The sequence below is a fragment of the Amphibalanus amphitrite genome, unplaced genomic scaffold, assembly GCF_019059575.1.
Source record: "Amphibalanus amphitrite isolate SeventyFive unplaced genomic scaffold, NRLGWU_Aamphi_draft 000266F_arrow, whole genome shotgun sequence".
Lineage (NCBI taxonomy): Eukaryota > Metazoa > Arthropoda > Thecostraca > Balanomorpha > Balanidae > Amphibalanus > Amphibalanus amphitrite.
Window position 1 is genome coordinate 76,647 of NW_024881761.1, and position 27,935 is coordinate 104,581.

General features: G+C 47.9%; 1 protein-coding gene and 1 long non-coding RNA gene across 2 annotated transcripts; both read left to right on the forward strand.

Moving 5' to 3' along the window:
- The first annotated feature begins 2,801 nt into the window (after window positions 1–2,801).
- Window positions 2,802–12,085, forward strand: LOC122386901. Its single transcript, XR_006257451.1, has 2 exons — window positions 2,802–2,836; window positions 11,282–12,085. It is a non-coding gene; the product is annotated as an uncharacterized LOC122386901 (long non-coding RNA).
- Window positions 12,086–25,743: 13,658 nt separating this feature from the next.
- LOC122386888 (piggyBac transposable element-derived protein 3-like) lies at window positions 25,744–27,218 on the forward strand. Its single transcript, XM_043376600.1, has 2 exons — window positions 25,744–26,975; window positions 27,200–27,218. The coding sequence occupies exons 1-2, from the start codon at window positions 25,744–25,746 to the stop codon at window positions 27,216–27,218; spliced, it is 1,251 nt and encodes a 416-aa protein (XP_043232535.1).
- The last annotated feature ends 717 nt before the right edge of the window (window positions 27,219–27,935 follow it).

The following is a 27,935-nucleotide window of genomic DNA, read 5'->3' on the forward strand; positions in this document are numbered from 1 at the left end:
TCTGAGGGCTCCCACCTGAGGGCTTTGTCCCCTGGGGCCCTACAACGGCCACTAAGGGCCCTCGTGACGACCGCTGAGGGTCCCACAGAGACTCCAGGGGCCACACTGGCCTCTGAGGGCCCCTATGACGGCCTCTGAGGGCCCTTACGATGATCTCTGTGGGCTCTCACGACGAACTCTGTCCCCTGGGGCCCTATAACGACCACTAAGGGCCCTCATGACGACCGCTGAGGGTCCCACAGGACTCCAGGGGCCCCACTGGCCCCTGAGGGTCTCTACGACGGTCTCTGAGGGCCCTCGTGACGGCCCTAGACCCAACTCAAGTCTGAGGGCCCATTTGGCTTCAGGCGGCCCAGCGACGGCCTCTGAGGGCCCCAACACAACCAGGCTGCGGGGGCTATGCTGGCATCTGAGGGCTCTGCAACGGTCTATTGAGGGCGGCAGGGCCCTAACAACAATGGCCTGCGAGTCGTGGAACTCAACCGGAAGGCGCTGCCCAAGCGCACCAAGGAAGGATGTGCCCCCTTCTCTGTGTAACGAGTTTTGGTGACAAAAGTGTGCGACCCCTAAATATACTTAAATTTGGGTTTCAAGCGTATCAATCGATTTAGTTTTACGGGTAGAGTTGGGGCAAAGTCGATATGGCTGAGTTTTGAACCAACATTATTTTACCATAGTGTAATGAAACACCCTAGTGTGTATCGCATACGCCACACTGAAAACATTTTTACACCTGTTCCCGAAAAATAACTCCTGTCCTAAGTGTGAAGAATCAAATGACACCCGAATCACGAATCATCTGTTAAGTCTGATCAACTATACATGGGTAAACGTAAGTGTTTGGGATAATACACTTTGCCTTAACACTGTGGTCCACGAAAAATACGTGCTCCGGGTGTCATCATGAACCTCGTTATAGATGATCAACACCGGTTTCGAGTCCCCCACAAATTGATCATCAGGGCAGGCATCAATAAAAGGGTAGGACCTTGGAATGCGTGTTATTTTTTCCCGCGCGACCGCCTTGGGCTGATCATGCAGCTCGCGAAACGCGTATCATTTTCCCGCGCGTCCGCCGGCGGCGGGTTGTTTGTCACTTTACTCGGGTGTAAGAAATTACAAACATTTGGCCTTGTCGCCATCTTTGCTGCATTTTGTGTGTTGCGGCGCACTGAAAGCATTTTTACACTCACATCGCCGTATTAACACCACCTAAAAGTGTAAATAGCAGACTGAGCACTATACGCAGGTCTATAACACGGCAATTACGCTTAGAAACTGATCAAAGCGAAATTACACCTCGTTGGTGTGCAAATCACACTCATACAACACCTTATGGAAGTGCAATTCTGAACTTTAACACCTAGCTTTTGTTCATTTACGAATAACACTTTCCTGTAGTGTAGATGATCGCGCTTCATGTGTGCTGTGTTATTGACAAAGGATCCTTCATCTGCGATTGCCGCATTTTCGTCTTGGCTCAACACTGCTCTGAAGTGTAATGTACCGGACGACAAAGGCGCATGCGCGTGACGCCGCTCGCACCCACGCGGCTTTCAGTGCGCCATTGTGCTTCAACGAACGTGGTTGTTAGTGTGCTGAGCTGGTGTGACTATTGGGCATTGAGGAAGACCCACCTGCTCCGGAACGGGTAAGTAGATGACAGCATTTTCGAGATTATACTTTTTCTCGAAAAATTAGGACGTGCGTGATTTCCAAAGCTAATTTGTAATGCAGGGATAGGGAAAATGAGGCGCGCCGTGGTGCTGGCTCTGCTCTGCTTCTCTTGATGATATTTATGGCACTAGGATTATTGGTTTTTGCTTCATCCTTGTTTAATACTAGAAGTTAGAACTTCGTGAAATTTTTACGTTTGAAGACCTCCAGTGGCCTCATGGCAATGACCTGATCAAAAATGACCTGAATGATGAACGATCTATAACGAGCTATCTGTTGCTTTTGTCTGCGTCTTAGCTATATTTTCATAGATAACCTGGTGTGCCCCCCTCCCCCCATGGCGAAGTTGGCTGAGAGGCCCACCCGGGCGCGGGTTAAACTTTCTGGCAGCGGCAAGTATGAGTAATTTCGCTTCCCATGTGTTTCAGAGAAGGAACTCGAACACCTTCTACTCGAGATGCGTGAGGAGCAGGTCGTTTTTGGCCCTGCGACAACGAACGGACCGTCCACCATCCCAGATGGTGGACATCCCAACGAACACTTTGGGTCGAAAGGGAGAGGATCGCCAAATTCCAAACAATGGTGAACATGCAGGACGAGCTGTACATCACGAATATCGCTATCTTTTTCGAGCGCACTCGAAGGCGCTGGACTCGAACGCCTAGCTCCGGTTCATATCTGCAGAGGACTCGCCGTTTCATGTACTTGTTGCACGGATCAACGTCCAATAAACGTTAAAATATTCTGACATTATACTGGTGTTTATTCTTCGTAAAGAGCGTGAGCGCGACCGGTGCAGGGGAAAGGGGAAGGAAAGGGAAAGGGGATCTGGAATCAGCAACACCCGAAATCGGATCGATATATACACTCGGAAGGCGTGCTCTGCTGTAGGTGTAACACTACAGTAAAAGGTCAATCACGAGTGTACCCCCTTTTTCATCCGCCTGGAGAGTGTAAACGTGCAAAGTCAACGCCCTGGGCGAGTGTCTTGTTACACTTTACTTGAGTGTAAATATTACACCTCAGACGAGGGTAAAAAACGCAGAATTTCAGCTACACCCTCTTGAGGTGCTTACACCCGAGGAAGGTGTAAAAAAGTTTTCAGTGCGGACGCGTGGTATTGCCGGTTCTGGGCTGCATGGATTCGAAGAGGGCTGAGGTAAGGTGATAGGCATACATCTTTACAATAAGCATTTGGCCATTTGCAGTTACGGAAGGCGAATAAGGATGTGGAGGAAGGTAGAAACGCAGCAAGACGTCCTGCTGTCTGCTTCTGTCGGCATATGTGGCGGCTGTGGCGCTGTCATAATGATAACTGGTGAATTATCCATTTTATTTCCTATGTTACTCCGTTCTTTTCCTTGCTATTTTATAATTACAATATTTGCATAATGCATGGTTTAATGTGCCTTTCCTAGAGTTCCGCATCACAAATGCTTTGTGTGCACCATTGATAATGTGATGCCTCATGGTTGTGAATGACAATGAGGGACGATAAAGCACAGAAGGAAATAGTTAAATAGCCATTTTAATGGTTATAATTGACTGAATCCAATTCATGTGCCTACGTATGGATTGGATTTTAGATTTCAATTTATCAGTACATGGATTTGGATTATTTGAGGTGAGACGTGCAGAATGTTCATACCTACCTTCAAGGGCGGAGAATTGTTGGGGGTGCATTTCTTGTTTGAATGTATAATTTTCTGCATTCAGGATGGTTATCGGGATAACAAAGGCCACTTGGCCTGGTGGACCTATTCTCACCGAGCTCTTAGCTGGTTGGACTAGTGTGGCTCTAAGGGATAGGGAGTGTTGTACATGACCGTCTTCCAGTGGCGGTCTAGTCGGGCCTTGAACTGGTTGAGACTTGAGGGTTTCGGCACACACATGGTCTCAGTCTGGGAGTGTGATCCAGTTGTTGACTACTCACACACTCAGCATGTTCCACTGAACGAGTGTCCGCACCCTGCGTTTCTTGAACTTCCACTTGTGCCCTCTCGTTCTTGTCGAGTCGTGCCTTGTCAGGATCTCAGCAACCAGCACAGGGGCGTAGGAGCCACAGGGGGGGGGGGGCACGTGCCCCCCCCCAACCGCAGAGCCGTGGGGCATTGCCCCCATAACTTCACGGTAAAAAGATGCATTTCGAGACAAAAATGGCATGGCATTGCACCTTGCGATGCGAGCCAGCGTCCCTACGTTCAGTAAAGCACATTTCCGTCTAATGAAGGAGCCTTTTGGGCAGGTAGGACACCTTTTCTCATCACTGGCGCACTAGCAGACCGAATTTTGCCCCCACAGCTGAAAGCAAGTTCCTACGCCCCTGAACCAGCAGGTCGTAGAGCAGGTGTCCTGACCTAGAGCAGGTTTATTAGTTATTACTCATTGTTTACCTAAAATCCTACTAAGTTAATCTAAATTAGGTACGTACTCCCTTCTCATCTAAAGCAGCTAAAGTAATTTGGTGGGGTACCTAATGAGGAGTTTAGGTGAGCCAAAGAAATATATCCAGTAACAACATTGGCGGATCTAGCTAGTGACTAAGGGAGGGGCCAAAACGGGCCAAAGTAGGGGCCTTATACATGTAGCAATATACCTAAAGCATTGGGTTCGGTTTGCAAAGGGAGGGGTCAAATCCCACTTTGGCCCCGCCACTGCTGGATTTTGGCCCGTTGCCCCCTGGATCCGCTAGTGAGTAACAATCTATATCTGTAAGAAGCTTGAGTTTGAGGGCTTCGGGTACCTGATTGCAAAATCAGGAACACCCACAGACACAGCCAAAATCCAGACAGCCAACTTTCAATTGGCTGTCTGCAGAGCTGGGCAAGTGCGTTCCTTTAGTGCGTTCCTGCGTTCTTCCGTACGTACGCACCGCCCTTTTTAAGAACGCAAGAACGCAGGAACGCAAAGTTTTTTCAAAGGAACGCAAGTAAGAGGAACGCACCACCCGAAATTTTGAAGCGTTCCTGCGTTCTTGCGGAACCACCCGAAAAATTATACTGCTGCCAATGGCCTCTGTGTCAAATGTTTGAATCTCGAGTACGTATGTTTGCCGGTAGAGGCGCCACTTGTCGGTCGAATCGAGGAAGGCTTGCTTAGATTTAGTGGTGATGTTTACTATTCGATTCGGTTTCAGGCATTAAATGTGTAAAGATTTTTAGTGGTGATGTTTACTATTCGATTCAGTTTCAGGCATTAAATGTGTAAAGTAAATATGATAACTTTTACTAAGATACATCTTTTAACTTAACTATTGTGTTTAATCAGGTCGTATTTTTGTTGAAAACCCTACGGATGATATTGGTAAAACGTATTTCAGATATTCGATTCGGAAAAGAGATGTCGAGCTGCTTTTCGGCCCCACGTCGCCATTCTGGGTATTCTGTGATCGATTCGCCCCGTGTTTGGTTGGGCCCGCGCCGCGTGGTTCGGCGGTATTTTTGAGGGAGGAACGCAGGAACGCAGGAACGCTAACGCATCGAGCGAAAAAATTGAGGAACGCTATTCCAGGAACGCACTAACCGCGGCCGGAGGAACGCAGGAACGCTAACGCACTACCGAAAATCGAGGAACGCGCCCAGCTCTGGCTGTCTGGCACTGGGAGCAAATGGTCATTTTTTATGCATCCAAGGTCCTGGATGACAAATCAATATTTTGATGCAAAGTGGGGGGGGGGGGCTTGTCATAGGCATCTTGGTTAAAGGGACCCTCCCACCTTCTAAAATGTTATTAAAACCAGTTAAATTGTGCCCGACTTTATAGATTGGATGCCCAGGAACATGGTTCTGGCATTTATTTTTCATTAAACATCTCAGGCTTCCCATATTCCAAACACAAACTTTCAAATATGTGAGTCACAGCCTAAAATTCTCCCTTCCCCAGGCCACATTACTGTCATAAAGCTGATTCTTTTTAATCTGTAGGCACCACAGCAAAGCTCAGACCAAGTTTTAATTGATTTTCCACGAACAAGCCCATCTAAATCAGAATGACTAAATGAGGTGACGTCACACTAACGGTCGCTCCGTGTTGAAGATAGGACCTTAGCTAAGGTCTTTTTTTGAAGCATCAGATGGAGTTTTCTCCTAAACTATGGAACTGTGGGAGTTCAAGACAATTTTTTCTGCCTTTTTGCCAGATTGTCCTCAACTTGGCTATCCCAACTCAAACCCCATGTTTAGGTGGGAGGTCCCTTTAAGGATCAAAATATTGACTCACTTTTCAGACAGCTTTGTATTTCAGGTAGATGGGTGCCACAGAAGCTTCCTGGTTGACAACTCCAATATTACCATTCAACGCGCAATCGTCCACTCCACACAATTTTCTTGATCCAAACTTTTGGGTCAACTTTGGAGTTTTCGGTTTTTGATTTATCATGTTTTTGTTTTGTTTCACAATTTTTCCCGTTTTTGAGTTACTGATTCTGTGTTTTTTTTTTTTTGCTTTCATTTGCCATGGAGTCCTCCGGCTCCATGTTTGACAATGGCTCTGGTAGTTTTTGGAGACCGAAAAATTGAAGAAAAAAAAACAAAATGAAGTGTGTCTTGGAGCTTGTACTTCAAAAAAGTGAGTCACTTTTGATCGTTAACCATGGTACCTATGACAGCCCCGCCCACTTCACGTCAAAATATTGATGCGTCATCCAGGACCTTTTTGATGGGTATTTTTTTTTTAGCATTGGTGGGTTTTTGATTTTTTTTTTCATACTTTACTTCTTTGAACTGTGATGTTTGTTTCATTAGTTTCTAGAGTGAACCTCAAACAGGTAGTACCTATTACGCACTATGTATTTACACAATATACATATATTCTCTCGCTCGAGTGCAGTACTTCCATGGCGCTGCACCGGTCATTTTGCCAACGTCGATGGCACTGTCGAGCAGTTCTAGCAATCAATTGTTGATATAAAAATGCTTAACAGCATCATTGACATCGAGTGAATGAGCTTATTAACCCGCGCCCTGTTCCGGGGGGAGGGGGTTTGAACACACCTTGCGTTTTTTTCGGATTGCCAGAAAACGGCGGAAACATCCAACTTCCTCTGAGTGTCATCCAATGTCTTCAAAATGCCCAGAAGCATGGTGTTACAGGTCCCTGTCGGTGATTCCGCCGAAACAAATCACCCCTGTCATTTGGAAGATGCTCCTTACGTCATCTGAGGTCACCTGAGGTCATCAGCGGTTTTTCTGCAATAACTTTCGTTTGGGTAGAGATAGAAGCTCCAAACAGCGTCCAGTGTTTTTGTCTCGTCAATGCAGATCGACTGATATGCAACATGACCTATTTGGATCAGGTCATGACCTTGACCTAAGGCCAACTTTTTACTTGACTTTTTAATGTCATATTATATATCATTCGATGTGCCTTGACGAGCTAAGCACAATGGTGTGTGAATCGTTCCTGGATCTTTTCTGGAACAAAAGTTAATTCAGAAAGTCAAAACGGTCATTGTTTTCTTCGGTGACCTCTGGTAACCTCGTTTTGACCTGACCTAAAGATGACTTAAGTACTTTCGTAATGATTTTTAACGAGCTTTTGAATGCCACCTTGCACGTCTCGCTACGTTGCCTAGAAGCTGAGCCGAATTAGGGCAAAAACCCACCTTGGGTTTTTGCTTTCAATTACCTACCCACCAAAAAAAAAAAAAACACACACACACACACACACACACACCAGTGGGTTGGGTTTCTGCTCGTAACAACCCTGCCAGGCAGCAGGCGGCTGTTCGGATTTAGGCATGGCTGTCGGGCCGGGCGGCTACACATTGGCTCCACGGATATGGGCCGGAAATCCCCTAGGGAACAAGGCGAAAGAACAGACACTCGGAGGTATTTATTGTAGCATTGGAAACGTTCGATCCCAAGGGAAATTGGATGACATTTTTTGTGTGCTTCTGTTCGAGGAACAAACTTCTTGAGAAATCACGTGGACTGAGATTCTCGAGATTCTCGATGCGCGTTCACGTGGACACGTGGACTCAGTATCTATAAAGATTGGATGGTGGTTGGTGGCGCTTTGGCTCCCTCATTGCATGATAATGTTCTTACCAGTTTTTAGTTTGTGGTAGGATAATGAAAAATATAAACGAAACGTCGGATTGTCTTTTGAAAAAAAAAACGAGCTATTGTGTGTGCAGTTTGTATTTTACGGCATGACAGTGTTGCATTGGTAACTGACATGCGTGTCTATGTGTGTCTGTGTGTTTTAGAAGCTGCGCTGGAGCATCTCCTCATCGAACTTCGCGAGGAAGACGCTCTTTACGCGGCACCGACGGCCGGAGGTCCAATGGTTATATGGCGTGATGCCCTCTGGGTCGAGGGAGAGAAGGTAGCTGATTTTGAGATACTGAACAAGATCGACCAGTTCCTCACATGGGGTGCTGCGTTCTCGGTGTTCGCTCAAAAGCCGACCAAGAAAAGCACGCGGTGCTCCGCATACCTGGCAACCGTTATGGTTCTCCAAACAGACGTGCTGAAGCCCCCGAAAGGCCTGGAGCGTATCACTCAGTAAGCGTCAAGCTCAGTAGATTCGTGTCGCCTGACTGTCCATCTGAGGCCCGACTGAGTCGGGTAAGACTTACCTTTTTCCGTCTTGCGGAACTTCTTCACTGTCAGTGGGCCGAGATAGTCGTGTGTTGAAAGGTCGTCTCATGTCGACTCTCGCCTCTGGCAGGTCAGCCATCCTGGGTAGCTGAGGGGTGGCTCTGCGGTTGCGGCAGAACGCACACTTCTGTTGACACACTTCTGTTCACACTTCTGTTGACACGAAATGACAACAGATGTGCTGTCATTTCGGTTTGTGTCGTGTTGTTTTTTTGTTTTAATAAAGTCGTTCGCCAAAAACAGTTGTTTTCTCAAGGGTGTGCAGTTACACTCATTACGCGGGGAGCCGTGGGACGGGTGTTGGAAAGTACCCGCGGGAGAGGTGTTTAAGCGCAGGTGTAACCCACAACGCAGGTGTAGACAATAGGTGCTTAAATTCGATGCCGGTGTAGACAGTAGGTGTTGATACTCGATGCGGGTGTAAACAGTGGGCGTTGATACTCGATGGGGGTGTAAGCAGTGGGCGTTGATACTCGATGGGGGTGTAAACAGTGGGTGTTAATACTTAATGCGGGTGTAAACATCGAGCGTTGATACTCGATGCGCGTGTAAACATTGGGTGTTGATACCTGATGCAGGTGTTCGATGACGCCTTGATGAAGGGTTAGTTGACACCTGTTCAGATGCTTAAAAATGGAACCTGATCAACGACACCTGTTCCGCGGGTTTACACTCGGGACAGGTGTAAAAATGTTTTCAGTGATGCCAACTACACCGTAGAAAGCAAAGGAAAAAACGAAAACCACTTGAAGCCAATAAAAACCAGAGTGACCAAACTAGCCAAAGTTCTCCTAGATGTACGGGACAGGAAGAGTCAGCCAAACCTCACTATGGATGAGCTTTGAGACGCTCGATACTTTGACGACATTGTGCATGTGACAAAGCAAGCAGCGGGATACAGGGAAGGCACTAAGCTGACCCCACCAACGTTCCTAGTGCCTACTGTGCCAAGAACAGTGGGAACTGCGTTGGGGAAGGTTTGCCATGTACTACTGGGCGTCAGTATGCGAGAAGGAAACACGGAGATGCAGAACCGAATCTCCATCTTCAAGAGACTGCTAGAAAACGAATGGGGCGATAAAATGGGGCGCGCCTCACTCGAAACATTGAATTTGAGAAAACAGAACGCAGAGAAACAGCTGCCAACCACCGAAGATATGAAACGGCTACAGAACCACCTTCAGACCAAACTGGCATCCACGATGGAGTCTGTGAGTAGAAAGCCTAGCGTCAAGTCACACAACACCTTGGCGTGCGTAACAGCCGTCAGCCTCATGGTGTTCAACAAACGTAGAGGTGGAGAGTCCATGAAGATTCGTGTCCGTGATTACACTTCAAGAGCGGCGTACACCCAAAACGAGACAGTCGTCAATTCGCTATCAGACTTGGAGAAACAGATCATGGACAAGATGTGCCTGATCAAAACGCGTGGCAAACGTGGAGGGACTGTGCCGGTTCTCATACCACAGATGGAGAAACGGGCGATCGATCTTCTGGTTTCTCTCCGTGAGTCGGTGGGTCTGCGTGATAGTGTACCAGAAGAGGCGCTCCTCTTCTCAAAGGCTCCGGAAGGAAGACTCGTAAACGGGTGGTATCAGCTGAAGAAAGAATGCAGAGATGCTGGTTGCCGAGACATAAACGCCATCACTTCAACAAATATGCGCAAATGAATGCTGACAAAACTCACTTCATCTTGCTTGGTACCAGAGATTCCATAAAAAAGACAGCCAACTTCCATATCGACTTCTCTGGCTCAAAAATCACCCCCAGTCCGACCGTTACAGTTCTGGGCGTTGTTCTCGACCAGTGCCTCTCATGGGAATCCCACATTTCCATGGTTGTGCAGAGATGCAATCACATCACAGCATCCCTACACAAAATCCGTCACTTTCTTTCCAGAGACATCCTGAAACTCCTCGTCCAGCATCACATATTTCCCCACATCCGATACTGCCTATCCGTTTGGGGAGGAGCTGCCAAGGTCCACATGCACCGTATCCAGAAATGTATAAATTTCGCAGCGAGATTGGTCACTGGTGTACGACGCCACGAGCACATCGCACCAGCCCTTGAATCACTAGGATGGGGCAGAGTGCACGACTGGGTGAGGGATCATGACTGTATGCACGTGTACAGAGCGCTTAACTCCACGGTCTGTCCCGAGTCGCTCCGTGCAATGTTTGTCCCTCGAGGGAGTGTGTCCGAGCGGATGACGCGAGCGGTAACGGCGGGACTTCTAGAGCTGCCAAAGCGACGCCTCGCTCGGTCTCAGCACTGTTTTTGTTACCGGGCTGCCAGTGCATGGAACAAATTGGATTCACAGACAAGACAAGCGCCTAGCTGGGCTGCCTTTACCAGAGCTTTGTCGCGTGCCCCTCGTCAGTGAATCACTTTTATATATTTCCACGCTTTTAACTTTATTTGCGCAGCACTCTAAACTCAACTTTTTACCCTTCGTCGCATTCATCCTCAGCTATTCGCAGTTTACGTGTCATGATAAAATGCATATATGTGTACCTGAGCGGTGGGTGTCAATTTTAATGCTGTATTATGTTCCATTGACTGGACACATAGTAACCACATCGTGGACGTGTCTTTAATAAATGACTTTGACTTTGACTTTGACGACGCACAGAGGTCAGTAGCTCCGGTGCCGGCCCTGCAGTGCTCTGAGAGAGCGTCGAGACCGCCTAACCGATTCTGTCCCTAATTAAGGTCTTTGTAAATATGTGTTCATCGTGCATCGTTTGTGATGTAAGCCGCGTGATCAGCTGCTAACTGATAATTTTTGCTGCGATTTTGCTGTGGTCGTTGCTGGCGAATTGTTTAGTAATGTCGTGGCAAGGCAAGCTGGTTGGGGGCTGTTCTGTTGACGGAAGGCGCCGATCGACATGGCATGCAGCCATCCAGCGCCTCAAATCGGCGAATCTGTCCAGCGTGGTCTCAATGGAGTGCTGAGCGGTGCTAAAGGACATGGTTATTTTCATGCGTTCTGTTCACAGTTTTGTCGTGGCTGTGCTGTCCGCGGCCGTGCTCCACGGTTGCGACGTCTGCGGCCAAGCTGCCCGCTGCTGAGCTCCGCGGCCGAGCTGCCAGCGGCCGCGCTCTGCGGCCGTGCTCTGCGGTCGTGCTCTGCGGCCGTGCTTCCCATGGCTGGGCCCTCCGTGGTCCCGTGATCGTGGCCGCGGCGAGGGTGCCGCGACCTGCGCGGTGCCGTGCGCTGCAGTGATGGCGCCGCGCACTGTGCAGTGATTGTGCCGTGCGCTGCGTACGCGGTGGGTGCCGCGCGCCGCGCTGTTGAGCGTGCCGTATTCGGACGGTGGCTGCCGCGCGCAGCGTGGTGATTGCTGCGCTCTGCCATGAGTGCCGCTCACTGCCGTGGCCTGAGTGCCGCGCTCGGACGGAGTGCCACGCGCCGTTGTGTTGCGTCGCCTTCTGCCTTTCGATATGTGCTATCTCCGAATTTAATGTTGCTTGTTGCCGATGTTCGCTTCTTTTCGTTAAGAGGGTCGGGTATAGTCGGTCGATTTATTCGCACCGTTTGATTTCGTACCGGCTTCTCTTCTGTTTCTTATTGTTTTCTGCGATGTCACTTGTCCGATTTTATATCTGATTAATTCACGTCACTTAAGTATTTATTTTATATTGTCATAATAACTTACGGCGCTGTTCCTTTATTTTCTGTTTAGTTGCAGCCCTAGTACCTTAATTTCCGATGTCTCTTCGGTTTGTTGTCGCTCGCATGTTCAGAGAGTCCTGGTTGGCCGGCGCGAGCGGCGGTTGTGGAATACAAGCTCGTCTGTGAAGGTTGCGTGTCGGAGCCGGGTTGGCGAGGCGGGACCCGTCTACATTTCAAACACCATTGCATTTCTCTCATCAAGACGCGTCGAATGATGAATAATGTGACCTCAAACATAGGCGCGGGAACCGGGGAGGGGGCAGTAGGGGCAGCTTGCCCCCCCCCCCCAACTCTGGGGCCGTGGGGCCGTGTATCTTATGGTCAGGGCGCGTGTTTGAATTTATTTTCGGGGGTTGGGTCACTTAACTTGACCTGGTGACCTGACCTTTGATGACCTGGAGCTAAAATTTTCAAAGCCTGTACGGAAAAGACGTATAATAAGCTGTACCAAACCGTTTTTGAGATGTCAGCGAACACCACCCTTGTGGCGCAGTTGGCAAGTGCGTTCACGTTTGGTGTGGGAGGTCCTTGGATCAAAGCTGACCTCTGGCAGCATTTTCCTCGGCCGGCTCCTACCCAGGAGATGGCAGTAACTGGGGAGTGTTCGCTCGGTCGTGGGGATTAACGCTGTGCCAGCCAGCGCCCCCGGCCGCAGGTACACGGGCCTGATCCGCCTTTAAACAGATCCTTCGGTCCGGTGACATGTCCCGGGGGCACGGCCTCGCTTCATGTCCCGGAGCAGCCCTCTGACCTGCCGGGCCCGAGAAATCGGGATAGCCCCAGCGTGCGTACCAGTGCGGTGCCACCTGGGGTGCGTGACAGGAAGCGTGCGGTCAAGGCTGTCCCGCGTAGCGGGTGCCGAAAGCGATTCGTACCACTGCCGTGTATATAGTGTACTAACCCAGTATGAATGTGAGCTACTAACGACAAAAAGCCCGGGTCGGGCACCAAAAATATTTAAAAAAAAGAGAGATGTCAGCGAAAACCTGGGGAGGGGGGGGGCGTGAAAACGCCGAGCGGGTTAATGAACCAGTAAGACGCCTTTCGGGGCGATACGCGAGCGAGCAAAAGGATGAGCCCTGCAAGTGCGAAACTGAGTGGGGGTATTTCCAACTGACTTTTGCACGGCACCCTGCCAACCGGTCGCTATCGGTGTATCAAATCTGAGCACAATCGGTCCAGCCGTTCCTGAGATCTGGAAGCGGCACCCTCCACGTGCGCACGTGTAGTACACTTCAACGTTGGTCGTTGACGCATTGAAATACATTGCCAAGTTGCTCATACTCAGAATTTTCCGCCATTCTACGAAAGCTTGCTTCGCTCGCTCCGCTGGCTCGCTTGTAATAAAGCACGTAAAAATATGTCAACTTAAAGTGCAATTTAAAAACAAAAATGTACGTCCACCTATGCACTACATTTCAAAGCAAAAAAAAATGTCCACTTATACCGTTATCTCAAGACAAAAAAATATGTCCACCTAAAAGTACAGTCCACCGAAACGCTTTTTTGCACCCAAATTCGACCGGCTACCACATCAAAACTAACCGCCATAGGACAGCGGCCAGTTGATATTGTCTTGCTACCTACCTGACGTGCGCTGCCATCTAAAAGTCATCCTCCCAGCATGCGTAGTTTTCAAGTCCATCGAAAGACGAAATACGCTAAAGTTCACCCATCCCGGAATTTCGAATATGTGTGATTCAAAAAATGCAACACAAGAAAGTTTTGTGCACACCAGTAAAGCTCAAAATCATTCAACGCTTCTGGCAATTAGTAAAGTTAAATGTCATGATCAGAACCTAACGGTTTTGTGGGATTCCGGTGCTGATATCTCACTGATAACCCATTCTGCGGCATCGCGACTTGATTTAAAGGGAGACGAAGTAGAATTGTCTATAATCAAAGTGGGAAATGACGCGACAAAAATAAAAAGCAAGAAATATCACGTTCCCCTGATCGATCTGGAAAACAGAAAATGGGACATTTACGCCTATGGAATGGATGAGATCACAGCCGACCTGCAACACGTCACTACAGAACGTATTGCAACTTATTTTCCGGACATCTACCTTCAAGACATTGCTAGGCCCCAAGGAAAGGTTGATCTGCTGATCGGCGTAGGTTTTTGCGTCATCATGCCAAATGTCATAAAAACCGTAGGGAATGTACAACTTTTACAAGATCAGTTTGGGTATTGCATTCGAGGCTCATTTTACGAAGGAGATGAAGCACAGGAAGGTCACACCAAAATGGAAATAAAAAGCAACAATATGCTATTGACACCCCACATCAACAACATGGTTGTTGAATCACCCACAAACAAAAGTTGTGTGGAAAAATTCTTCAGTATTGAAAGTCTTGGGACATCTTGCACTCCTAAATGTGGTGGATGCAGGTGCGGGAAGTGTGCATTGGGCATGAAGGAGTATACACTGAAGGAGGAACGGGAGCTGGCGATGATTCATAGGGGCTTAAGCTATAACGATGAGGATAAATGTTTTACGGTTACCTATCCATGGATCAGACGACCTGAAGACCTCCCAAATAATTTGAGTACAGCAAGAGCAAAACTTCGATCGACTGAATTTCGACTGAAAAGACTAAATTACTATTATCAGTCGGCATATCGAACTCAAATGAAAGACATGGAAATCAGACAAGTCTCAAGAAAATTGACAGAAGATGAGATAAGATGTTATGAAGGTCCTGTTCATTACATCAATCACCACGAAGTATTTAAAGCTAATTCTTCTTCCACGCCTATCCGAATTGTATTTAATGCATCCGCATCGTACCTGGGTCACTCTCTTAACGGCTAAAGGACCCGACTTTGTGAATAGTCTATATGGAATTGTACTACGCTTCAGAGAGCATTCAGTAGCTGTCACTACCGATATCTCTAAAATGTACAATTCTATCAAATTATCCGAGAAGGACCAGCATGTCCATCGCTATCTATGGCGTGATATGGAAACACAACGAGAACCTGATCATTTCGTTCTCACGGCAGTACCATTTGGAGATCGCCCCAGTGCACAGTGGGGATTTTTCCGATCTAGCGCCTATTAATTCAAAAAATATTTTTTGGGTTTTTGTTTATTTTATGTGTCAGTGGGGCTAAGAAATGTCTGAATTTTTCATATATGGCATTGTTTTATCTGTATGTCCACAGCAAGACTAGGAAAAATGCGCCCAAAGTTCACACTCATGCGTGATTACTCAATGGGCTCAGTAAGGACCGAAAGTATGGCTCAATTTCATTGTCCTGTCCTGTTGGTTTTATTCTTGCGAGTTCTTAAAGTTGCATATCTTCTGAAAGGCACCTATATTAGGAATGGAATGGCAAACAAAAAGTATGCCACAACCTTACTAAGGTCACAAAAATGCCATTTACAAAAAACCCTTACATACACCATATTGAAGGAATTTTATTCTAGATAAATGTAGGAAATCAACAATGTTTTCCACATTTTTCCACTCCGAAACATATCCTATCGAATTCGCCACTTTCTCCTGCACAAGACAATGCCTAGTTTGGCTGCCGGAACTTGCCTGAACACGGAATATTCGCATTAGAGTATCTTAATACCCCACTCTAGGAGCGCTAGGGCAAACAGCACGATATAGGTATGTTCCAGACATGGGCGAATAATTTTACTTCCTGACTTATATGATGCATATTTTCTGAGACACATTCATGAGGAATAGAATGACAGGCGTAAATTATACATACCGCAACCTTATTAACCCTAGCACTAGTGAGGAGGGGGAGGGGGAAGGGGTCGGATAAAACCCCATGGTTTTCCGCAAATCACTCGCGCAAAAAGCAGCCGATCGCGACGAAACTTTCGTTGCCCTCGAGATCATCAATTTTACATCTAACCTAAAAATTTCATGACTCTGACCCAACTGACCTTTGACCTGTGGCATATTTCTCGAGACCATGTTTGGCCGGAATCGCGATTCGGCGTATGCCAGCTCACATTATCCGCGGTTTCCAGTCTTTTTGTGGTTTTAAACGTTCAAATATGTGAAATGATGTTGGTGCCATGCATTATGGTGGGTGTCAAGGTCACGTGAAGGTCAGGTCAAGGTCATTGACCTTTGATCACCTTGGTTCACTTTTTCGAGTTTTACTTGCTTCTAGAGTAGTTTTTGGTGTTGATTTCGAAGTTAGCAACCATTTGAATATTTACGAAGTAGTTCTGGTGCCTTCGTACCATGTTACGAAGCTGTCAGTAGTAGGCGACACCTATTATGGATGGCCGGCAGGACGTCTACAGGCTGACCTGACCTGACCCGACCTGGCTTAAATGCATGAAGACATCGTCTGTGATCAAAACTAACATGAAATTCGTGATCAGCACCCCAAAATACCCCGTAACATCCTAGCTTTACGAAGTTCCAAGAGGTCTCGATTTTCCATCTTTAGTTGGGTCATTGACTTGACTTGGAAAGTCAACTAATGACCTTGGACTTTGAAATTGGATATATTCGGCCTCATTTCGTCATAGACAGCACGCTTGATTTTTCCACGAAGCTCTAGCTTGATCAGGGGCCAAACGGCTGAGCCGGGGGTCCAATTGACCCCCCTATACTATGTTGATTATGCACATTTACAGGTAACACTCTCACCAGAACACACCACCCAACATCTGTGCACAATCTGGCTACAATACTTCCTATGGTTTGCCCTCTACGAATAAATACGTGCTAGATCGGAAAAATCCCCACTGTGCAGTGGCACTATTGCGATGGTGGCACTGCACACTATTGCTGATATGAATATCACGCAATTTCCACACGCTGGCAAGATGATTAAAGAAAACAGTTACGTCGACGATTTACTGCAATCCGTTCCATCTGTAACTGGGGCGTTCCACGACAAATCGACAAATAAAAAATTAAATTTGCACCCTCATATTTTATTATTCGTTGAAAACTGGTGTAAGGGGTTGTGATGGGCGGGGAAGCCAGCTGTGGCAAGGATTTTTTTCTTCGAACAACAGTTTCCGAGATATAGCCTCGGGCAATTCCTGGAGTTCGCGCTGCAGCCCTATGTTTGGCGGCCTATAACTCAGAAACTATTGGTTTTTTACGATAAAAACTTTATATGGTTCAACTCACAATCAACCAACAAACATTTTGGCTATCTCGGATTTTCATTTTTTGAAAATTTTGATCACGTGACCTTTTGTCCTATTTTTCGAAGAGTGACCTTGATATTTTCCCCACTGAATGTTGCAATTTTGTCTGATGACGATTAAAGCCTTATCGATTGTCATTCATATGCGATAATAAGAAAAGTGGTTATCGCCCTGCATTGACCTCAGGTCAGGTCATTTTTATGACCTGTCCATTATTACGAGCGGGAGCGACAGCGAGATCTCGAGAATAAAGCAAGATAGCGACAAGAGGTAAACGGTAAAGGGTACACACGGATAAGGTCTATAATTTTTACTGGGGTCATTTTCAGGTCAGGTCAAAGATGACGTCACAGGAGCTAAAAGGAAGTCAAAATAGCGGCACTATACATATATATGAAGTTTTTCTCGAATAACTTTCAAGGTATCCCAGCTAGGAACAAACTAATAGCACCATCGTGATCCTCTCGTCGATCCGCATCGAAACATATGTATGTTGACCTCGAAAGGTCGAAAGGTCAAAAGTTGACCTTAGATCACGTGACCTAGGGTCAACTTTTGACCTTTCGACCTTTCGAGGTCAACATACATATGTTTCGATGCGGATCGATGAGAGGATCACGATGGTGCTGTTAGTTTGTTCCTAGCTGGGATACCTTGAAAGTTATTCGAGAAAAACTTCATATATATGTATAGTGCCGCTATTTTGACTTCCTTATAGCTCCTGTGACGTCATCTTTGACCTGACCTGAAAATGACCTCAGTAAAAATTATAGACCTTATCCGTGTGTACCCTTTACCGTTTACCGCTTGTCGCTATCTTGCTTTATTCTCGAGATCTCGCTGTCGCTCCCGCTCGTAATAATGGACAGGTCATAAAAATGACCTGACCTGAGGTCAACGCAGGGCGATAACCACTTTTTTATTATCGCATATGAATGACAATTGATAAGGCTTTAATCGTCATCAGACAAAATTGCAACTTTCAGTGGGGAAAATATCAAGGTCACTCTTTGAAAAATAGGACAAAAGGTCACGTGATCAAAATTTTCAAAAATTGAAAATCCGAGATAGCCAAAATGTTTGTTGGTTGATTGTGAGTTGAGCCATATGAAGTTTTATCGTGAAAAACTAATAGTATCTGAGTTATAGGCCGCCAAACATAGGGCTGCAGCGCAAACTCCAAGAATTGCCCGAGGCTATATCTCGGAAACCGTTGTTCGAAGAAAAAAATCCTTGCCACAGCTGGCTTCCCCGCCCATCACAACCTATTAGACCAATTTTAAGCAAAAAATAAAATATGAGGGTGCAGGGCACTTGTCGATTTGTCGTGGAACGCCCCAACTGACGCTCTTACACTCATGGCCGACGTTCAACATGTTCTCTCACTTGGCAATTTCAAGCTCAAGCATTGGATAGTGTCTGGTCAATATGACATCAAAGATGACGACGTCAAAGTACTGGAGACTAAACACGTCAAGATTCTCGGATTGTCTTGGAATCCCCAGAAGGATTATTTCTTTTTTGAAATCAAATTAAATTTTTCTCCGAAGTCTGGAAAAACTGAAATGGGCCCAAATATCGCAAGAGATGACATTGCATACGCACTACCACCCACCTTAACAAGAAAATTACTACTACGACAAATAGCCAGTATATATGACCCACTCGGTCTTACCACACCGTTTACATTGCGAGGAAAACTATTGATGAGAAGTTTAATGACTACGTCCTCTCCAGAAAGAAAACAGATCAACTGGGATGAGCCAGTACCTCCCAACTGTAGGCAGGAATGGGCAACGTTCTTTACAGAAATGTTCAAGCTTGAAGACCTGCAATTTCCTAGATGCGTTAGACCTCTAACTGCAGTCGGTGAACCGACACTCGTCATCTTTTCTGATGCTAGTTCTCATGCGTACGGTGCATGCGCTTATGTGCACTGGGAAGTAAAACCAGGAAAATGGAGGGCCTTCTTAATATCTGCTAAGAATAGAACATCGCCAACAAGACAACTGACGATACCAAGATTGGAACTCTGCGGTGCCCTCATCGGGTGTCGCTTAGGTAAGACAATTCATACGGATTTGGTACGTTCGTCGCCACAAGGGTTGCTGAAATCCAGGACAAATCAAGCCCATTACAATGGTGGTGGATAAATGGATCCAGCAACCAGATGGATGGGCCCAAATATCGCAAGAGATGACATTGCATACGCACTACCACCCACCTTAACAAGAAAATTACTACTACGACAAATAGCCAGTATATATGACCCACTCGGTCTTACCACACCGTTTACATTGCGAGGAAAACTATTGATGAGAAGTTTAATGACTACGTCCTCTCCAGAAAGAAAACAGATCAACTGGGATGAGCCAGTACCTCCCAACTGTAGGCAGGAATGGGCAACGTTCTTTACAGAAATGTTCAAGCTTGAAGACCTGCAATTTCCTAGATGCGTTAGACCTCTAACTGCATTCGGTGAACCGACACTCGTCATCTTTTCTGATGCTAGTTCTCATGCGTACGGTGCATGCGCTTATGTGCACTGGGAAGTAAAACCAAGAAAATGGAGGGCCTTCTTAATATCTGCTAAGAATAGAATATCGCCAACAAGACAACTGACGATACCAAGATTGGAACTCTGCGGTGCCCTCATCGGGTGTCGCTTAGGTGAGACAATTCAAAGGGAAATGTCATACAACTTCCAAGAAGCTGTATTCATTGTGGACTCCATCATCGTGAGATCACAGATTCAGAAAGAATCATACGGATTTGGTACGTTCGTCGCCACAAGGGTTGCTGAAATCCAGGACAAATCAAGCCCATCACAATGGTGGTGGATAAATGGATCCAGCAATCCAGCTGACATGGTCACACGACCAACAAAACCAGAAGACTTAGGTAAACAATCGGAATGGCAAACAGGGCCAGCCTTCTTAAGAGGACCTAGATCTTCCTGGCCTATCAATCAAAGGCTATACGAAGATGAATTACCCGACCAAACTGGAATAAGCTTGCTGGTAACCGGCATAACTTCTGAGCAAGACATGTGCAGCAGCTTCAACATTCAGCATTTTAGTAGCTTTGATAAGTTTATCAGAGTTACAGCCAGGATAATGAGGGTCGGTAGAGACAGGTCGGTAAAAAGCATCGCCAAACCCCTTAATGTAGAACTGATCTCTATAGCTGAGGAGTGGTGGATCAAAGACGCTCAAAAACAGTTCCGCGAAAACTGGAAGGTACGATTTCAAAAGCTGGGCCCAAGCATCACTGATAGTGGTATCATAGTGGTAGGAGATCGCATAGCTAAGTGGCTTAAATGCAACTGGAATCAAGACCGTTTCATATTACTGCCAGCGAAGCACCCCTTAACCATTCTCCTGATGCAAAAATGTCATTACAGAGATCACGGAGGAGTGGAATGCACTTTGGCTCGACTTCACTCCAAATACTGGGTGCCTAGTGCAAGACGCATTATCAAGATGATTATCCAGCGATGCGTCATTTGCAGAAAAACACGCGATAAACCCCAAGGACAGAAGATGGGTCAAGTAAATGACGTAAGACTCCAGCCATGCCCCGCTTTCTACAACACCGCCCTAGATTTATTTGGTCCCTTTTTCATCAAAGACACCGTAAAACGGCGAACCAAATCCAAAGTATACGGTGTACTGTTCACTTGCTTGGTGACCCGCGCAACATACATAGACTTAGTAGAGGGTTACGGCACCCAGGATTTCTTGTTAGCACTTCGTCGCTTCATCACCGTAAGAGGCTGTCCTGCCACGATATACTCCGATGCTGGCTCACAGCTCGTTGCTGCAAAAAGAGAGCTGCGTGAAATCATCAACAGCTGGGATTTAACCGACCTGGAGAATGTAGGATCCAATCACAAATTACAGTGGAATTTCACAAAATCAGCCGATGCCCCGTGGGAAAACGGTTGCTGTGAGGCATTGATACGCCTAGCCAAGAGGGCTTTACTGATAGCGATAGGCGATAGCGTATTGCCACGTTCGGTGAAATGCAAACCGTCCTATATGAAGTAGCAAACTTACTAAATGAGCGACCAATCGGAAGAAAACCCGGCGCTGACCCGACAGCAGGAACCTATTTATGTCCAAATGATCTTCTACTCGGACGCACACAAGTTACACCACCCCAGGGGCCATGGGCTGAAAGATCAAGATTAGCTGAAAGGTTCTTATTTTTACAACGACTCGTAACAACGTTCTGGGAAAAATGGTAGGTACCGTTACTTCTTCTCTTTCATATTAATCCGGCAAAAATGGCATCGTGAAAAACGGAACATGCGCGTAGGAGACATCGTCATAGTACAAGAAAACAACCCTGTGCGTGGAAAGTGGAGACTAGCGGAAATTATCGGTACCGAGCCCAACGACGACGGAAATGTACGGGACGTCATCCTCAGGTATAAGGCACAATCAGATGGACATGCTTATACGGGACAACCAGATATTATCATCAGAAGATCAGTACACCGACTGGTTCTACTCATTGAAGCGGAATCTATAGAGTAGAAAGGAAAGAAACAGAAGAGACGACCGATTTGCGGGATTATGTGAAATGGTGAATGATCTTTTATGAGATTATTTTGAGTATAAATCTGTTGTGTGGGGGAGTGTATCGCGATCATTTCTCCGCCATTGTAAGAGCTCTTTTTGCCTTCGCTCGAGATTCCATTCAGTTTTATTCGTTTTCAAATATGTCAATAATTTAAAATTTTGAACTCAGAACCTTGGAACCTTGGATTTATTTGGACTCGCTTTATATGAATATTTTGTTCCGGACTTGTTTGGACTCGCTTTATTTGAATATTTTATGTTCGGAAAGCTATAGCGCACTGTTGATGAAATTTGTATGTATTATTGTTTCATAAAACCTGTGACTGGCAACATTTTTATTACTTGATAATTTTGAATAAACAAATTATACATCTCAGTGCGAAGACAATTAATCGAAACGACATTGCGAACGAAACACTCTCGTCCCTGGACTCTTCATGGGGGGACGCTGACGGCAGCCAGAGAGGGAGTGACCATGGAGGGAGAGGACGGCCAGATCACCATTAAAGTAGAAGATGCCCCTTGTGCGGTGGTAGGGAACCGGCTGGAGGCGGTCCTCCTTCTGAGTGCCGCTCTGTACGTCTTCGCGCAAAAACGTCCCACGTCACTGCGCAACATAACCATATTCACAGACATCATGGTGTTCGGTGTGAAAAAGCCGGGACCAGTCCCCTCACGTGTACGCCTGGTCATAGCTGAACTGTCGGCGTTGGCCTGAGGGTGGCAGAGGTAGCGCAGTAACGTTAGACAGGTGACGCGCTGGTGGCGGTATCGGTCCACCGGAGCTGGCAGTGGACTGAAGAGGTGACTCGGCGACCGCGTGCGGTGGTGAACGTCTGCCAGGCGTTTTTGTCCGACTGCTATTTTTTTGTCCGACTGCCGCAGACAGCTACAACAGTCTGCGGGGATGCCAGTCACATAGCTGCCCCTTTAACCACAGCTGCCGCCTCTGTCGCGGCGCCCATCCCGCCGTCCGATGCCCGACCCGGGTCCGGTCCCCACGTCAGCGGCCGGGCGCCGTCCCACGACCGCCTCCCGCCGCCGGTGCCTCCCACTGAACAATTTCCGACGTCCGCGGCCGCCTCCTTCCGCACTGTTCACCCGGATCTTATGGACAGGCTTCTATCTGGATATGACGAGTCTCTCCGTCATTGCCTCGTGTCTGGCTTTTCTAGGGGGTTCTCCCTGGGCTGTGAGAATATTGTCGCGGGGGATGCGGAGGGGAACCCGCCCTCGTGCACTGAGGCGCCTGAGATTTTGGATGCCTATGTGGAGAGGGAGCTGCGAGCAGGCCGTCTGGACGGGCCGTTTCCGCTCCTTGCCCTGAGGTGCGCAAAATTTTTCCGCTTGGTCTGGTTCCCGAAGTCCGCGCCCGGCGCCTACCGGGTCATACATCACTTGTCTTTCCCCTGGGGCGCGTCCGTAAATCATCACATATCTCGTGAGCTCACCACCGTGCAGTATGGTTCCTTGGATGACGCGGTAGAAATACTGGGTGAGCTCCATGCTCCCTTCCTGGCTAAAACGGATAGTGTGGATGCCTTCCGCCTCATTCCGATCGCTCCTGCCGCAGATGTTACACATGAGGGGGTCGAACGAGCATAACGAAAGTGTAGCTTATTTGCGTTTTCATTAGCGTAACAAGGGATAACTAGGGCAAGCGTAACTTCAGCAAAACAGGGGGAGGGGGTGGGTCAATAATTGGCCAAAAACGCCAAACGTCTCAACTCTCTTCCTAGTTCCTATATACAGGGTGATCCAAAAAAAAAAAATTGGAACCCCAACTCTAAATGTCTGTAAGTCAGAAAATTTTCACTTTATTGACAAATGCAAACACCATTGGAAAGAGCGTTCAATTCTCTATAAAATCAAGTTGATTGAACTTAATTCTACTATAAATATTATCCTAGATATATGCCTATAAAATTTGTGTCACGAAACTCAGTGAAACGGTTTTGAACATTATGCGCAAATCAGTGATTGCAAGTTTGCTGTTCTGACCATGTCGCTTGTTGGAGGTTCATGAATAAAAATAGCTCATTCACGTGCTATTGTAAGGAAAGGAAAGGCTGACGGCCTGCTGGGACCAGTTGTCCCAGAGACTGCTGGTCCGCGCTGTCGGAGCTGTCCCCAAGCAACTGCAGGCCTGCGTGACAGCCCACGGAGCTCGCGTTGAGCCCATGCTGGGATGAAGAGCGCCAGCGGAAGCTAGGACGCGTATATCTGTTCTACTGTGTGCTTCTGTGCAAAATTTTATGTAACAAAATTGCATTTGGATGTGGTGTTATCCGCAAAAAGACAACAGATAGAGTGGTAACGGTTATTCTCAGACCCTGTCCAGGGGACGTGTCACCAAGCGGTCGTTGAGCGTCCTCGGTGTGTGGCAGGTATGAGTCAACTCGTTTCCCATTTGTGTTTCAGATGAGGCACTTGAGCATCTCCTGACGGAGCTGAGAGAGGAGCAGGCCATATTTGGAACTGCGACCAGCAACGGACCACCAACCGTCACAGATGGCGCACTTTGGGCTGAGGGGGAGAAGGTCGCCACATTCGAGACCATGGCGAACATGCGAGATAAACTTCTCACGTGGGGTGCAGCTCATTCAGCGTGTTAGCTCAGACAGTGAGATAGTGTGTTGAAGGCACTGCTCACCTCGTCCTTGTGCACGTGCTGAAAACGGACTTCACCAAGCCCCCAAAGAACTTCCAGAAGATCAGGAAGTTTGTGATCTAACCGCCATGCCTGCTCACGCTGCACACAACGCCGCCCGGCATCTGCAGGGTGACATTGGGTCCGTGTTATACCAGTTCACGTGCCTTAAGAGGATGAGCCAGAGACGTGGCCCTCGTGGCTGTTTTTTAAGCGCAGCATCGGCTTTCGAGTCGTCGTTACGTATACATGTGTTCATATTATGGTATGCTGGTGTTTATTCCTCGTAGAAAGAACGTGAACGTGACTGCGGGCGGGGAGGGGAAAGGGAATCTGGGATCAACAACACCCGATATCGGAACGAAATATCCCTTTATCGGGCAGGGAACTGTATATGAGCACTTCACGGAGCACCCCTTCGGGCGCCCTGGAGCCACCCGACGTATCTTTCCAAGGCCATCATACACATCCGACCAATCAGCGAGGTTCAGGGGACATCGTAGGCCGTGACGTCACAGCTGTCATTGCTCTGGGATTTGGTACCACCCTTGCAAACTTCGGCCCTATCCAAAATCGCGAAAGTCTGTTCCGCGCGCCGGCTTGCTTCAGACACCTCAGGCCCTACCTCTGTTCATGATGTCGGTAAGTTGATGAAAGTGTGCATAATAAGAGTTCAATATGTGCGTCAAACAGTGATAAACGCGACATTTACTGAAACGTTTTGGGAAGTGGTCTAATTGATGTGCAAATATTGCGATGATCAAATATAGACATGCGCCCGTTTCACAGACGGCATTGTTTACGGCAGAAGGTCCCATAAATGGACATACGCCCGACTACAATAAAACTGGTATTTTTGGGAAGACCCCATATATAGACATATGCCCCATCTAGGGCAATCATCATTTTTGATAGTGGCACATGTATAACACATTATAATGATTTATACTGAATGGTCTGTGAAGATCACTGGTATGTACGCCCCCCCCCCCTGCAGTTGCTATGGCACACCTATGTGGCGGAAAATCGGAGCCCCTGCCACGTAGGCCGGCTGGCGGCCGGCATTGACTGACGGGGGGGGGGATCGAATGTAGAACTATCCTACATTCTATCATGTCATATCGGGGCGTCATTTTTGTAATTTATGGGATTTGTTTGAGCAACCCAACAATTCTTCTTTTTGCAGCTGCCTCAGGGAATGTTCAGCCGCCGCAGTGAGCACCATGGCCGCGCCATTGTGCCAGCCAGTGCCAATGCCAGTGATGACGACAGCCTGGACGATGACGACGACGTAGCCGACCCTGACTTTCTGCCACAACGCCACCACGACCCCGAGACTCCAGGCCCCAGTGATGCGCCTCCTACCACCAAGGGGAAGCGTGCCAGGCCCTCACTCCAAATGATGGAGGCACAGTCGTCCGAGGACGAGGATGTCGAAGAGGACAAGGACGAGGAAGAAGAGGGGGAAATCAGCAGGCCTCCAGCATCCAAGAAGGCAAAAAGGCCAACGACTAAGAAGGTGCCTGCAAGGCCTACAACTTGGCAGAAAGTGGACGTCTCTTATCCAGCTCTGCCAGCTTTTGAGCACCCGGCGCCTCTCTATGTGAGGAGTCCACAACAGTACTTTTTCACCTTCTTCAGTGAGCAGATGGTCCGGCACATCGCATACCAGACCAACCTTTATGCCACCCAAAAGGACGTGAACACCACCTTCTCTACCACCGATGACGAAATCGTGAATTTCGTCGCTGTGCTGCTGTACATGGGTGTCATGGAAGCTCCATCACTGGAAGACTACTGGTCTATGAAACTCAGGGTTCCCCAAGTGGCTGAAGTGATGTCCTCGAAGAGGTTTCGCCTGCTGCGGAGGACACTGCATTTCAACGACAACTCACGAGCAGGTGGCAGCGTTGATCGCTTTTTCAAGATACGACCGCTCTTCAGCTTCATCAACACATCGTTCCAGAGCGTGCCCCAAACCAGCAGGCAGTCCATCGACGAGGTGATGGTGGGCTACAAGGGCAAGACCGCGGGCAATCTGAGGCAATACATCAGGAACAAGCCAGACAAGTGGGGATTCAAGCTGTTCTCCAGAGCCTCCGAGGATGGGTTCGTCCATGACATGGTGCTGTATCAAGGCAAGACGACTCTGCGGAGCCATGGTGTCACCATGACCTCAGCAGAAGAAGCCATGGGAGTCACCAGCCAGATAGTCGCTGCCCTGGTCAGCACCATGAACTTGTCATCAACCACTGTCGTCTTCGCGGACAACTACTTCACGAGCTTGGAGCTCGTGAGGTACCTGCAGGGGAAGGGCTGCAGGTACACAGGAACTGCGCGAGACAACAGGATCGGCAAGCCTCCCCTGAAGTCAGTGAAGGACATGGAGAAGAAGAGCGTCCCCCGTGGCAGCATTGACTACGTCACAAGTGATGACGGTATTCTGGCAGTCCGGTGGAAGGACAACAAGGTCGTGACAATGCTGTCCACTGACCTGGGGGTGGAGCCAGTGACTACCTGCCAGAGGTACAGCAATGAAACAAAGAAGAAGGATGATGTTCCCTGCCCAGAAGTGATAAAGAGCTACAACGCCAACATGGGGGGAATCGACAAGAGTGACATGCTGATCCACCTGTACAGAACACCGATGAAGTCGAAAAGGTGGTATATGCGGCTCTTCGCATACGTGATTGACATCTGTCTCACCAATGCCTGGCTCCTATACCGCCGAGACTGCCAAGCCCTGAACGAAACTGGGATGTCACTGAAGGACTTCCGGATCGAAGTATTCTACGCAGCCCGCTGCAGGAACCCAACAGTCCATCGGCCCCTGCTGAGAACCTCGGTGACATCCGCAGTCCCCAGCAGCAGCGCTGACATCCCTCCAGCCGTTCGGGGACACCGCAGCCATACGCCGGCTGCTTCAGTGCGCTTCGACACAACGCTGTTCCATGTTCCCATGTATGTGACACGTCAGACCTGCAAGTTCTGCAGCAAGAAGGGGCACATCATGCGCTCTAACTTCCTCTGCAGGGTGTGCAAGGTGCACCTGTGTTTGAATGGAGAAAGAAACTGCTTCTTGCAGTACCATGAACGCGTTGCCTAAAGGGCGTGCAAGGTGGGCGTTGCCTCCGTGGGCGGTTCTTAGTGTGTCGTGGTAACAATGCCTGGAGGGCATTCAGGGTATCCAGGGTATTCAGAACTCAGGACATTCAGGGCTTTCAGGGTATGACTGCGCCTCAGTGGGGCAAAAGTGATTTCTGGTGTGCCATGAAAATGTTTTCTAGCAGGGTGAATTTCAGTGTGATGCATTGGACCTAGCAGAGTGTGCAATGTTCACCTGCCCCTCAGTGGAAAATACATTACATTTAGCAGTTATGTGCGAGTGTTGTCTGTAGCGAGCATATTGTCCGGCAGCACCATGGGGGGGGGGTGATTACTGAAGTATAAATAGGTACTGGTTTCGGTACTAGAGTTGCAAAGTTTTCCCAATGGGCTGCTACCGGCACCGCCCCGCCCCACAAAAATTTTCTGGGATACCGGCATGCTACCACGCCCCAAGCAAAAAAACCGCCAAACTACCGGCATACCAAA